Consider the following 14,071-nt stretch of genomic DNA (forward strand, 5'->3'; position numbering starts at 1 on the left):
CTAGACCAGCATCTTCCAGGGCACTTGGGTGTTTCTGGTAGTGGAGTATATTAATTAAGTATTGCACCTAAGGTACAGTGAAGAGTCTTTTCCTTCAGACAAGTTACATCCCTTCTTTTTCTCTTAGCTTTACTAAAGGTGATGATCCAGAAATAATATGAGAATATTTGTATGACTGTTTTAATATAGAAAGTATGTTATTCATTAATTAACCCAAATGTAAGAAGTAGATTTAATTAATTTGTAGCCAATAAGGGCTTGAGCATGGAATGGGTCAGCAACATGACCTTTACTCAGCATTTGAATAAACATACATCACTGTAAGAAGAGACATTGCATCACTTAGTACAACTATGTACATTCTTACAGTAAAGCTTCTATTGAATTGCTTGACTGGCAGTGATATAAGCTAATTTTAGTTGAAGTGTGGTATTGCTCCAGTATGCTTAAAATCACACACCCATGAAAAAGACAACATTGCATAGTGCAAAGCTAGACATCAGAAGGTAAGATGTATCAAAAGTAGAGGTAGTGCACCCTTAATTGAGTCTTCACATGTGTTTGCATTGTCAGAATAAATCAGATCTGACATTGGGTCCTCAGGAGGGAAGTCTTAATTTCTGTAGACTGTTACCATAGAAAAAAAAACTTAAAAAAAAAAAATTGCTTCTGAAGAACAAACGACATTCTGATCATGGATTTAAATAAAAATCAAAAACAAGCAAAAAAGTATCAAAAGTATTTCTAAGTGATGCAGGAGTCTCTTAGCACTTAAATAGTGAATTACATACTTACAGTTGGACAATGTTTCTTAGTCACTTGTCTGCCCATTTAGGTGTTTACAGGTAATCTTGAGGTCCACTCATTAACAGAAGCCCTTGTCAGGAGTTTGGAGTATTTAAATTTTGCATACATGATGTCTACACTGGCAGTTGGGCATCACGCAGGTGCCTGAAGCTTTTTGATGATCTCTGTCCAAGTTCTGGTTCGCAGTATGGTTTAAATAAACACATACAATACATAATACAGTTGTCCTTGGGGGGAGCTAAGATGAACCAATTCTGCATAGGACCAGCCTGTGAGTTCCAGAGGAACACATGCAGCCTTTCTAGGAAACCACCAGCTTTTCTTTCATTTGGACTTGCAGAAGGTCTTCCCCCCTCTGACCACAGGAAATCACATTCCCCTCTTGTTTTTCCTTCCAGACAACAGCCTCAAATTCCAATCACCACGGGAACGGGGGTTGTCTATCCTGGTGCTATCACCATGGCGACTACCACGCCATCACCTCAGATGACATCAGATTGCTCGAGCACCTCTGCCAGCCCGGAGCCCAGCATCCCCGTCATTCAGAGCACTTATGGTATGAAGACGGACAGCGGAAGCCTTGCTGGAAATGAAATGATAAATGGAGAGGATGAAATAGAAATGTACGAGGACTATGAGGATGATCCCAAATCAGACTATAGTAGTGAAAACGAAGCCCATGAGGCAGTCAGTGCCAACTGAGGAGTGTTCACAGAATTAAAGTACTGAGACTCATTTGGGTTTTTTTGGGTTTCTTTTGAACAAAAGTTCTTAAAGAGCCTGCATGCATGTGTGGCTCCTACAGTTACATCAGCAGAATGGTCTTAAATGTTTCTTAATGTGTGAGACAGATTGTTTCCCTAATTTTTCATGAACTTGGGTTTTTCGTTTTTGTTTTTAAATTTAGATGAAGACATATATTAAATATCAGGCATCAGGACTTGAAAACTTATATGAATCAATAGCTGTCTTACAAGTCTTACCTTTTGTCTTTTTCCTTTTGGATGCTGATAAAGGTTTAAGTTACTGTTTTAGATGGGGGTTCTACATTCTCACTCAGGTATGCTGTGCCAGCCTACAGGTTGTGAATGTGTTTTTATTCTGGATTATTTTAGAAAACAAAACCTGCAGATTTCATATTGTGAAACAGAACAAGTCCACAAGTGTGCACATCTGTGCATCATAGCTTGTCTTTAAAAAATAGTCTCTGAATTCCCTTTTTTCCATATGTATAGCTGAACTTCGGATGTGCCAAACTTTTCGTAACTTTTGAATCTTAACACTTAAAAAAAGTCTTAAAGGAGACACTGTAAAGTCTTAGACAATCCTTTGGCATCTTAAAAAAATTATATATAAAACCTAATTTTTTCCAGAATATGGTAAAGTACTCAGGAATCTGGAGACAGGATATTCTTAAGTAGTGAACATGGTTGCCATAGTGCATGTGCCCAATTGCTTTTGCCTCTTGATGTGCCATTAGTGTGAAATTTTAAGTAAGCACAAAAGAGCGATCACCAGCTATGGACAGGCCTGTCTTAGCAGTGTGAGGCCACCTCTGATTACATTCTCTACCCCTCTGCTTTTAACCCTTGCATTCAGTCTTAACACATTTTCTCTTAAATAATTTATTCATTCCAGAATGTCAAGGGTCCAAATACTTAATATTTATTTTTAAAAGTACTGTTGGTGGCATTACACTTACAATTCCTTACTGATATTTTAAAGAGCCGCTTCTTTCTCCTTCCCTAAATTACACAGGTATATGAAAATAAAAGTGCACCTGCTACTAAAATGAACATGACATTTATGAATGAGAAATTCAGTTGTTGCTGTAACACTGTGTGTTCAAGGAGCACTTGGAAACGCTCTGCTCTATGTAATGCAAAATAAAGTGAGTACTCATATGTACATACAGTACAAATATTCCTAAAAAAATGCATTTATAGTTATAAACCTCTATACTTAAGACAGCAAAGGCAGATGTAAAATCCAAACTGCACGTACAGTCCACCATGATGAATTTTTAGGGCCTGTAGAGTCCTGCAGTGAATCATGGCTCTGTACATCATGTTCCTGTTGTCACCTGAAAGAACTGTTTGCTACCTTAAGTATTTATGCAGTGATTTATATGTGAGACTCCTAGTGGGGGAGGGAAGGCCACACAAATTTTTCCCTTGCAAAGCTGGGAAAATGGTGCATCAAAAATATTTATTGAATAGTAGTCATGTGGGAGTCTCAGCCAGATCTTGATGAATGCTTATCAAGTGCTTTGGGATCTTTGGATATAAGGTGCTATAGAAACTAATTTTTAAATTTGTATTACTTCTAGAAACTATTGCAATTGCTAGTGAAAATTCTGGAAGATATACAGGAGACAGATATTCAAAGATTGCAATTTTATTAAATTTCAGAGGCAGAGAAGAAATCGCCTTTATTCTTTTCCCTCGCACTCCACTCCTGTTCACAAGTACATCACTGCATATATAGGCAGATCCAATGGGCCTGGTGCATATGTGTGCTGAAGCTTCCCCATCCCCTCAGCTTTTGTTTTGAATTGGATGTCTTCAGCACATTGGTGATAAATTCAGACTCAGGCTGAGAGGCATGAGTGGGCCTAGAGCAGCTCCTCTTGAAGTCTGTGGGAATCTTCCCACAAGCCGAACGGCTTCGTGTAGGGCCCAGACAATGACAGCAGTACAGTGTTAATGCTGGCTGTCCTCCTGCTGGCAACCTGTCTTGCAGAGATTCATGTGAGGTGCAATGACAAGATGCTGTACCAGGAGCAGCCATTTTCCTTATAGCCCCACTAATACCTGTTGGAACAGAGATAGCCATTGTTGCCACTGTAGGAATCACATTGAAATGTGCAAGAACAAACCCCAAGACAAAGAAGATTGTTCAATTTACAGGACAATTTATAAAGATAATGGCATAGAAACACAATGGTCAAATTTCTCTGACCATTTTGTAATTTGGAGCAAAATGCTATATTTTTAATATTTATTTAAATGTGTTCTGAGTCCATGTCTAATAAGCAATAAACTGGTCTAGCCAAGACTTTAAAGGCATATGCTGTGTCATTAGCTGGTGAGCGCCCTCTTTAAGCTGGCTAAGGTACTGATAGAAAGTGTTTTTTGTTCTTATGATTGCTTGGGAATTTGAACTGGTTTTAATACATTCAGCTTGGATTGGGGGGAGGATAACATTATTTCCTAAAAAAACAAATGACTATTTATTAATGTCTTACATAATTGTCCAGTTAGAAGTATCTCTCCCTCCCCCCATGTCACTTTCTCTCTTGCTCTCTTCTTTTTTTTTTCTGGTTTTGTTGCATAGATAGAATGCTGTATTGTTAGCATTGTATTTTATGTAATTTTTTTTTTGCACAAAGGCAAACATTTAGATTAGTTGGTTAATTTTTTAAAATTTTACGACCATGCCAAAATAATATTCTGCAGGCTTGTGGAGAACAAAGGACTGTTCTTTAGGACTGAAACTTGATTTTGCTTGTAGTACAAAAAAACACACACTCACAGATGTTGTTTCGTAAGTGTTATAAGCACTGGATATAAATGGTATTTTTTATCACTTCTGACTAATGTGAAACTGTTGTACGAAAACTACATGAACAAAAGTCATCTGTTTCGACTCGTGTGGGCCTGCCTCACAGTTGCCGGATTTGAGTCATTTTTATGTCTTGTTATTTCATTTATTTATGCAAAATACATGTATGTATGAACACTTTGTTTTAGCTCCAGCCCTGCCTCAGTGCTGATGCTCTGTATGTTAAAGCCACATTCTTGAAAATGACTGGCTGTTCAGGAATCGCCAGCTGGTAAAAATTGCATTTATTGGCTGGGGGAGTGGGAGGAACATATTTGAATCTGAATTGTGCATATGAGCATTTTATTCTATTTATTAGCCGACATTGGCTCTAAAATGTCAGTAGAAATCAAGGAAGGACAATCATAAGGATAAAAACCAACATTTTTACTTTATTAATCGGAGCTCAAAACAAAGTTTTTGATGAATTTACCATCTCATTTTAGAATTTTTTTAAATTGTGTAAATATAACATAGGAAATAGAATTTATTTTTTGTTCATGGATACTTAGTGAAGTATAAGTTATGTATTTACTTTTGTTCTATATCAGTGTATGTTGGTCCATATTAAATGCTGACAAGTCACTGTACCTCATGTAGATGCTGAATTTACACTCGCAGTGTGAGCGCAGTATTGTGGACCTGTAGCTGGGACAGCAAGATGCCTCACTTGTGCTCTCACTGATTTTTAATAGCATATTCCACAAACACAGAATACTTCCTTCTTTTTTAGAAAGTTGATAATTTAAACATACCGAATTTCTGATGCGTTTGATAGGAAACCTAGTCTTCTGAATCCAAGTAAAACTGATGTGATATTTTACTTCTTAACAAGAATGACATTTGGAAGTCAAAAGCATATCCCTGGAAAGATTATCAGGACTAAGATGGCCCTTCCAATGCAATCAAGACTTAACAATATCAAACCTTTATTTTCTACATTCATTAAATCATGTTATTGTCATGTTAGGCTTTAATACCAAGGGAAATTGTTCACAGAATACACAAAGAGGACTTGTGGAATTGTTTTCTAAGCGCTGTGTTTGAGTCCCCCTTAATAACTCTGACTCAAAAAAATAACAACTCCATTCAGGTAATGCACAAATATAGTAATAATATTTTCTCTGTGAACAGACAGTTTATTTAATTAACAGATACCATATATTTTCTTTTTGGAAAATCATAGAGTACTTATTTTCAAGAGAAGAACACTCCCAAACCAATCTGATACCAGCTAGAATAGCTTGCTTCATATTTCATAAAAATGGAAAAGTCTTAATGGAAACAGAACTGCTTTCCAGGGTTCAGGTTTGCATGGAGAAATGACTCTGATGAAGTGGCCCAATTCTGGTCTGCCTGTATGTTTGAGCATTACCATTTGGCTTGCGAAACTGCCTGCTGAGAATACGTGGGATCGCAGTGTGCTTCTAAATCAGCGTACTCAGGTGCCGCATGAGCAGGGGGACGGCAAAAGATGGGATTGCTCTGGGATGGGAATGCAAACCAAACAGCAGCATTAGTCACAATAAACACGATAACCTGTGCAAGGTGTGCAGCTGTTCCTGCTTTGAGTACAAACACAACCACGTCCCAATGCAATCTAACCACAGTCCTCTCTCTGGGTTGACTTTCTGGTTTTGTTTCTTGGTCATATCAAAGGCATGGCATTTCAAAATCATTTCCTAGCAAAACATACTACAAGATTAACACCCCCATCCTCCCCCAGCAAAACATTTATCTACCTGCTTAATACTAAACACATTAGGACTTCCATGGTGGTCACGAGGACCAGGAAAGTGTTGGCGTTAAGTGGGGCAAACTTTGCTGAGCCAGGGCCACGGTGCAAACAACTGCACTGGAGATGCAGCCAGTAGAATGTATGATAGAATTCTTCATGTTTTTGTGAGAAGTTAATGGATGGGCTTGGACCTTTGCTGTTTTGCATGCTTTTTTAAGATTCAAGTTGGCACTTAAGCATGTTCTTTTAAAAGAATAATACTATATGACCTCATTTGATCTTTTACAAAACACTCTCCTTTAAAAAAAACCTTCCCCCAAACCTTTTTTTCATATAACCCATTAATATCTGTGATTTTTCTCAGATCAAACTACATTTTTGATATACTGTATTGTCCTGCTACGAAAGGAAAAAAGTATATGCAAATATATTTCATTTTAATCCATTGCCCTTTTTTTAACTACCAGATTTGTTGGAAATGGTGACAAAGAAGTATTCTGAGATTTCACACGCTGGGTAAAAAGCGGGTGGGATGGGTGAACTGGGCTAAAGGAAAACTTATCAAATTGGTATTTATGGCAATATGAAAGCTATAAAGCAACTTAGTGACATGGCTTGCTTTGTAATTTCCGCTTTCTAAAAACCACAAGTGAGGTCCTTGGTGCTCTTGGAGTATGGGGAATGTGCAAATATTTAACTGTTTGTATGCTGCACATTGCAGACCTGCTAGTGTGCATTCTCCGTTTGTCTTCTTTTGTCATTTGTGTTTTGCTTTCTAGAAAGCAATGTTTTTTTTCTTGTACCCTTCTTCAGCTTGTAGCAAATTAGAATGCTTAGCATTTATGTTCATTCATTATTGTATTTTCCATGTAAAAATTTTTTTATTACATTAAGACAAGCTTATAAGCTGTTACTACATAACTTATCTTACTGTAACTCTTATTTCCTGACATTGTAATTTGTTTGTGATGTATATTGTGAGATTGTACTCTATGTTAATTTAATCAGCACAATTCACTGACATGCTGGACTGACATGCTAGCTGCTGTTTCAAATTGTAAAGTTTGTGTAGAGCTGTTGGGACAACTGAGACTCTCTTGTCAAGGTACTATGCTTTGATTCCTATAGCAACACTGTGGGTGCAGCTCTTAACGGCGAGGGCTGCTTGTTGGACACCCACTGGCTAACTTAATGGGCAGGTTTTCTTTGTAGAAATTCTATATACGATGCAGGTACCTACCTGGGCCCATGGCCGGTAATTATTTGGGCGTTTAGAGGAAAAACTAGTGTCTATTGCTGCTTTGAATATGTTTTAAAGTCTGAAAATGTAAATAGTTTATCAAAAAAATCTTGTACAGTCCAGTGTAAAGTTTTTAAATGAACTTAAAGGTTGCCATCACATCTCACACTCTCCTCTTGATACAGTAAAAAAAAAAAAAAAAAAAAAAGAAAGAAAAAAGTTTGCTAAGGATACTGATTAAAAAAAAAAATCTGTTCTCAGTTTAAGAAAGAGAATAGTTATTCTTAGCTCTGCTTCATTGCATAAACAGACTTCTTGGATTTTGTTGTGCAGTATTGACGTGAGGTAAATTAAATATTAAATAATCTTTCAGTGGTACTTTTAAGAGTCTTCTCCTCCTCTGCCTCAGTTATTAATGGAAAAGACAAAATTGAAAGACACTGTCCATATACAGTATGTTCTGGTGTATGTTGGCACCTTACCTACATGTTTCGGGTGGGGGGGGATTTTTTTTCCTTTTTTTTTTTTTTTGCACAAGGTGCTTTCCTGATATGTTAAACATGTCATCCTTGGGTGATACAGTATATGCCATGATAGGGGTTTAGACCCCTCAGGGGAGTGTCTATAAGACTGCCTATTTATGCTCATTTACCTCAAGACTGTCCTCTCTACCCTTAATCTATTCACCATCACTCCATCTTTTGTACTGCTGTTGACACTTACAAATTAAAGATAAATTTTGTTTTATGAGATGTGTGTGTGACTTCTTCTATGCATTCCTTATTATTCCTTTGTAATTAGCATTAAAGATTGACCACGATGAGTTGATGGACAGGAAAACGCAGGTAGGCCTGTTTAGCTGGCCTTCTTTAAATTTAGCAGCTGAATCTTCCAGTTCTTAGGTTTTTCCCATGCCTTTCCACTCTACACAGGCATTTATCAACCACTGAAATCCATTAACACCATATGCTGTAGAAGACATGCATGATAACCAACCTAATTTGATAATATTCACTGGGTACCGTCAATTTTGTAAGCAGGAAGTGCTGTTGGTAGCAACATAATCTCAGAAGGATTTTTTATTGAGTAGAAACGAGACAAAACGGTTCTCATGTTTCTTTCTTTGCCTTCCCCTTTTCCACTGCATATAACATTAAACTAACCAAAGTTGACAACAAAAAACCCTATAGTTACCATATTGCCATGTCTGTAAACTGCTGCCATTTGTGTATTATGATTGGCTTTTGACTCAGTAATTAGTTATGGTTCTCTTAGGAAAAGAATAAATTACATTGAAGTGTACTGTACTATAATGTAACAGGACATTTTGATTGTGCATTACATCAGATTTCAGCCTAGTTTTAGTTATTGCACAAACCACCCTGAGACATCTAAGTGTGAAAGAATCCTTACTTCCCTGGAGAGAGCATCATACGTGAAATTATTAAAAATGACATACTGCATTATGAATCTATGTGTTTAAATACTTCAGGGTCAAAAGTGGATGTAATGAAGTTGCTGACCAACATGTTATAATGGATAAATACATAAATATTGAATTGTGCAATTTAAGCTTTGGTTTCTGGTAAGCAATCAACTAATTACTTAAACTGCAACACTAAAGTGGTCTTGAGGAGAAGACAGCAAAAAACCAGAATCTACAACAGTTCGACAAAATGTTGCAATGGCCATACCGTACGTTTGGAAAACAGAACTAGGCACTAGATCACTGTCAGTCCAACTTAAGCTACTAAGGTTAAAGGCACCTGGAGATGAAGCACCATGTCGTTGGGCCTGAATTTTATTTTCATATGATACATCTGAAATGGGGTCCAATGTTCTGCTGCTGTATTTTCATATTGTTCCACTTAAGTCAACTTATACCATCAAAATTTTAGCTTTTTTTCTTTTTTCCCCACACACAACCCTTACCACATGATTTGTCTCCTTTTCTTGCTGGAATCTGCAGCTGTGTATAATAATCTCGAAACACTGATTGTGTCAGTTGGGTTGTTACATCAGTGCAATGAAAAGCAAGCTGAGGAAAGGCATACAAAAAAATCTCTGCTTCCTGCAGCAGGAGACAAAAATGTTTATTTGACACCTCTAGGTGTCAAACCATGGAGGACAGGGTGCTGTCTCTACACACACAACAGTCTTCTGGGGAACTTAGTGTGTTGGAGGCCACAGAGCAGCACACACATTGTTCCTGGTGCCGAGTGTGCCCAGGACAGATGGGTGGCCATGCACAGGCATCATCTGGTTTCCTTCCCTGGAGGGCAGAAGCTCTGACCAACTTGGTTGTGCTGGCTCCCCTGCCCTAGCCTTGTTGTCACTCTAAATGGCCACCTTAGCCTTCCGAAATTTTACTCATAATACAGTGTATGCACCAGGTTACTGCAAGGGAAAGCTAGCACAGTGCTGGATGAGTAAGAAATAAGCCTCTTGGCCTCCTGAGTTACTGTTGTTATTCCAGCCATCACAGGAAGGACCAACTGCACCGGAAGCCAAGCCACTTCTGTGATACCAAATGAGTGACAAGCACAATCAAGATGACAATTGAGGCTCTCCCGCTGCTCAGGTCCATTCTCCTTCCTTCAGATGTGTTTCTCCCTCTGGCTGAGTACTGAAATGCAGCCTCAGAATACGAACTGTGCTCACCAGCTGCAGTGGCAGGTTCCTTGGGAGCCCTCAGGACTCCCTGCAGTTAGGTGTTTTCAGGATTACAAGGTTCGGAGGGAAGGTCTGTCTCCCCACTGGTTACTTGCACTGGGATTTTCCTGTGGCAGTTAATCACTACCACAGTAGCCCAACAGCAGCAGCTTCCACAGGAGCAGGGGAGAGGAAGGGGAGAAAAATAGTAGTTGATTTATTTCTTTAATATATGGTTTACAATAGAAAATATGAGCTCCAGGTTGCGTCTCGGAGCAGTTAATGACCAGCTGGGTTAAGGGCCTTCAAATACTGCTATTGGTCATTAACTGCCAGGAAGTATCCTTCCTGTCATCTATTATTGCTTAATTGTATCAAGACCCACTAGAGTGGAGGACTGTTAAATCTGCAAATTAATTGGAATCTGACCCTTAGTGGTACTAATAATATCAAAGCTATTGTAGGTTAGCATTTGGGTTCTTGACAGTCCATAACAAATTTTTTCTGAGCTGTTCTGCTTTATATTAATGCCTGTTGGATGATTGACACAGTAAAACATAATTGCCCTGTAGAAATCACTGTGGTCAGTTGTATTAAGAACTACTTTGGGACACTTTAATTTACTTTGACACCACACACTTTAAAAGCTTCTATACTTGTATTAAAACCTACTTAGAGGTCTGGTTGCTGTTGTAGCTCATCAGCAAAGGATCATGAGGTAAGAAAAAAGGTAATTATTAGAGCTTTAAATAACTCTCCTTAATCAAATTACAAAAGAAATGCATATTGATTATTTGGGTATTTTTTTGCCACTCTTCTGGTAATTAGCTACTAACAGGATGTGTGAAGAAACCAACTAATCATTTTAAATTAGGTTTCAAAATGGGATGTAACCTCAAAACCTGTAAATGTGAAATACAAAACCCCCTGACACTTGCAGTACTTACACAACATCTAGATTTAATTTTATGAATGAGGTACCTCACACTTCAGACACATGACCAAGCTCCTTTTAAAGTCAGGCCATGCAGGGCTATAGTTGGAAATCAGGAAATGTAAATATTATGCTATGATCCGCAATCATGCAGCAGGACCTTAGCCTGCAAGGCACTACAATTGGCAAGTGGAAAGGTACTTCTGCCACCAACAGCCCATGATGGCTAATAATGTTCTTACAGTTACTGTATGTTCACAACTGATTAGTCACAAATAACCTAAAAAATTGAAAACACAGTAACTGTCCTGCCAGGTTAGATTACGAGTCCACCTAGCCTGGTGGTTTTCTGCTCAGCAGTAGCCACAGGAGACAGTAACTAACGAGAGCATCTGAGCTTGGCCAACAGCTGCAGTTCATTCTCATGTTCCTCAGCATCTACAGTCATTGTGTTGGGCTGCTAACGGGTACAGCCCTTTCCTAGTCAGGAACAGGGTGTGGTAATTTGGTAGATGAAGTGTTTGGGGGCAAATTAGAAATCAAGTTTGCAGCCTGATCTTTCAATGAAGGACCTTGCTGAGGAGTTTTGCAACAGCCCCTTCCCTCCACCCCTTTTTTTTTAAAGGAAGAAAATAAGAGAATCAAAACCGTCGATCTATATAGAACTGAATTGCCAAGTCCATCATATGATCTAAAATATTTAGGCTGCTAAATTTACCCCATTTTTTTTTTGCAGGATCTGTTTAAAACTTAGCAGTTTTCATCCAGAAATCTGGACATCATTGATTTTAATGATCAAATTACTCAATCACAAGGAAATATCTTTTATTCAAACATCAGGAAATCCACACTTGATGCAAGTCTTAGTTAATTCCACTAGAATAGCTGCAGCTGCTGGAAAACCAAAGGGTAAGTGCTGAAGAGGGAAAAAGAAATCCCTCAAAACCCACCCACCCACACAAAAAGAAATGCAAGTCTTTTGCCATGTGTTGAGAGATTGTCCAGAAAAAAAGGGCTTTTGGAAAAATCTTTAGGTACAAACTACCTATTTTGAGGAATGTGACTGCAGAGACCAGCAAGTTCTTCTAGTTTTGGCCCATACTGGTTGAAAGAAAAAGTGGGGATAGTTGGTGTATATGATCTTATGCGTATAGCTTCTCCTGTGGACAGAGCCTGCAAAATGCTCCTAACACTGCTTTGATTTTATATGACTCCAACTACAGGAGGGAAGCACAAGATATTCTAGCAGCTTTAGGTTATTTTAAGGAAAAAGAGGGGTTATTTCAAGGGAAATGAGTAAGCATGAATATTCACATTATGCTATTTCGCTGAGCTGCAGTGATCTGCACTAAGAATGGCATTCACTTCTCCCATGTGTGCATGTATGCACATGCAACAGTTTATAGAAGATAAATTGTTTAATGATCATTTGCTGTATTTGCATTATTATGAATGTGATTATTAGAAATCACCAGCCCCTCCTGCAGCCGGTGGGGAAGACAGTTACAGCAGGCAGCAACACCACAAAGTTCAGCCAGCTTGTAAAGTGATGTCCATCGGTTGTTAGTATCCAGTTCTTAGCCTGACGGGATGGAACGCTTCTTTCTAAGATGCCATCCAGTGTTTTCACAAATTCAGCATCGTGGTAGTTCTGCTCCGTCACAGCTAAACACGAGCACCGCTCTGGAGCTTTTTGGAGCACGGAGGAGGCCGGTGCGGCCAGCACCAGCCCGGGGCTGGCTGAGCCGCGCCCGCTGCTCAGCGCCCGTTGCTCAGCGCCGCGGCCGCGCTCGCTGCCGCCCCGCGCCGCCTTCCCGCCCCGCGCCGCCCGCGCGGGCGCCCGTTGGTAACGGCTGCCCAACGGCACGGCGCGCGCCCCGGGCAGCGAACCGTCAGTGCGGGCCGGCTGAGGGCAGCGGCCGCCCCCGCTCCGGCCGGGTGAGGGCTGCCGGACCTCCGGCTCCCCGCCCGCGGCTCTTCCCTCTGGGCGTCCCTGCTGTGGTGCGGCGCCCCGTCCCCCTGCAGGGCAGCGGCGGCGGGGAAGGGTGCAAATACACCCTTGCCTTCCCGCTCCTGGCAGCCTCCCAGCACCTCCAGTCCTCCTCCAACTGGGCTTATTTTGATCTCAGGGGAAGCAGGTAGTAGTTGAAGCATTGACTCCATCACATCCTGTGTTAGGGCTGGCACCGAGTGGCTGGAGCTGCGGGCAGCCCCCGGGGAGGGGCTGGTGTAACTGGGATGGGAGGCGAGGAGCGTGGACCAAGTGTGACTCCCACGGTGCTGCTGAAGCAGAAGTGCCTTCAGAAAGACCTCAGAATGGGTATAGGAAAGCTGAGTTTTTCTTCTTTGTGTAAATCAGGTAGTTGCAAGGTATGAACAGTCAGAGAAAGTTTAATGCCTCAGCTTACAACTTTAAATTTTGACCCAGCCTGCATTTTTTCCTACTACAGCCTTTACTGCTGAGGATTTTGTCTTCGATATGTCTGCCCACCATCAATGGGACCCAAAGGCTGCTGATGACGCAGTCGGAGCAGAATAGCTCTGAATCCTGCCCTTAAGGCTCCACCATAAAGGTGATTCTTGTTGCACTGTGAGCTGATGCGAAGGGCCAAATGGGCAAAGTGCCCTCAGCTGGCATGAATTTCTGATCTCATGGGTCGAAGTTGCCCTGGGTGAAGAGAGGTCAAAGTTATCTGATATCTGAGAGTGTGAGGGCTGATAATTTGTACTGTTCTTTCTAGAAGAAGCAAAAGGTAGAGGCTGGAGCATGTTCTTTTGTTTTGTTCCCAACGTTCTCTTGAGCTTAATCAGCGGAGAGGGAGGGAGTGGAAAGAGAAAGGGAAAGAAAGGCGTAACTGAGCAACCTTGGTAGGCACCCTACCAAACAGGGTGTTTGGAAGGTGTTGAGGCTGTGATGAAGACTGTAGAACAGCTCACTAGTACTGTCTTGATAAGTAGTGTGATGACATCAAGAGTGGAGTTACCATAATATATTGTTTGGTCAGCACCTCATGGGATAAAGGACAGTGTCTGATTTTAAACTATCTGGTTACTCTTTTTTTCAGGTAATAGGTTGCTTATTTGCAGTTCTGAGTAC

At 40.2% G+C, this 14,071-nt stretch overlaps 1 protein-coding gene across 11 annotated transcripts in view; it reads left to right on the top strand.

Moving 5' to 3' along the window:
• Positions 1-8,095, top strand: part of SOX6 (SRY-box transcription factor 6) — a 377,869-nt gene extending 369,774 nt beyond the window's left edge. For all 11 annotated transcript variants that reach the window (XM_065635311.1, XM_065635316.1, XM_065635314.1 and 8 more), the window contains one exon: positions 1,206-8,095. In XM_065635311.1, coding sequence (XP_065491383.1) covers positions 1,206-1,509 — 304 coding nt within the window. In that variant the 3' untranslated portion in view covers positions 1,510-8,095. The remainder of the gene's footprint in view (positions 1-1,205) is intronic.
• The last annotated feature ends 5,976 nt before the right edge of the window (positions 8,096-14,071 follow it).

This window comes from Caloenas nicobarica, chromosome 5 (genome assembly GCF_036013445.1).
Source record: "Caloenas nicobarica isolate bCalNic1 chromosome 5, bCalNic1.hap1, whole genome shotgun sequence".
Lineage (NCBI taxonomy): Eukaryota > Metazoa > Chordata > Aves > Columbiformes > Columbidae > Caloenas > Caloenas nicobarica.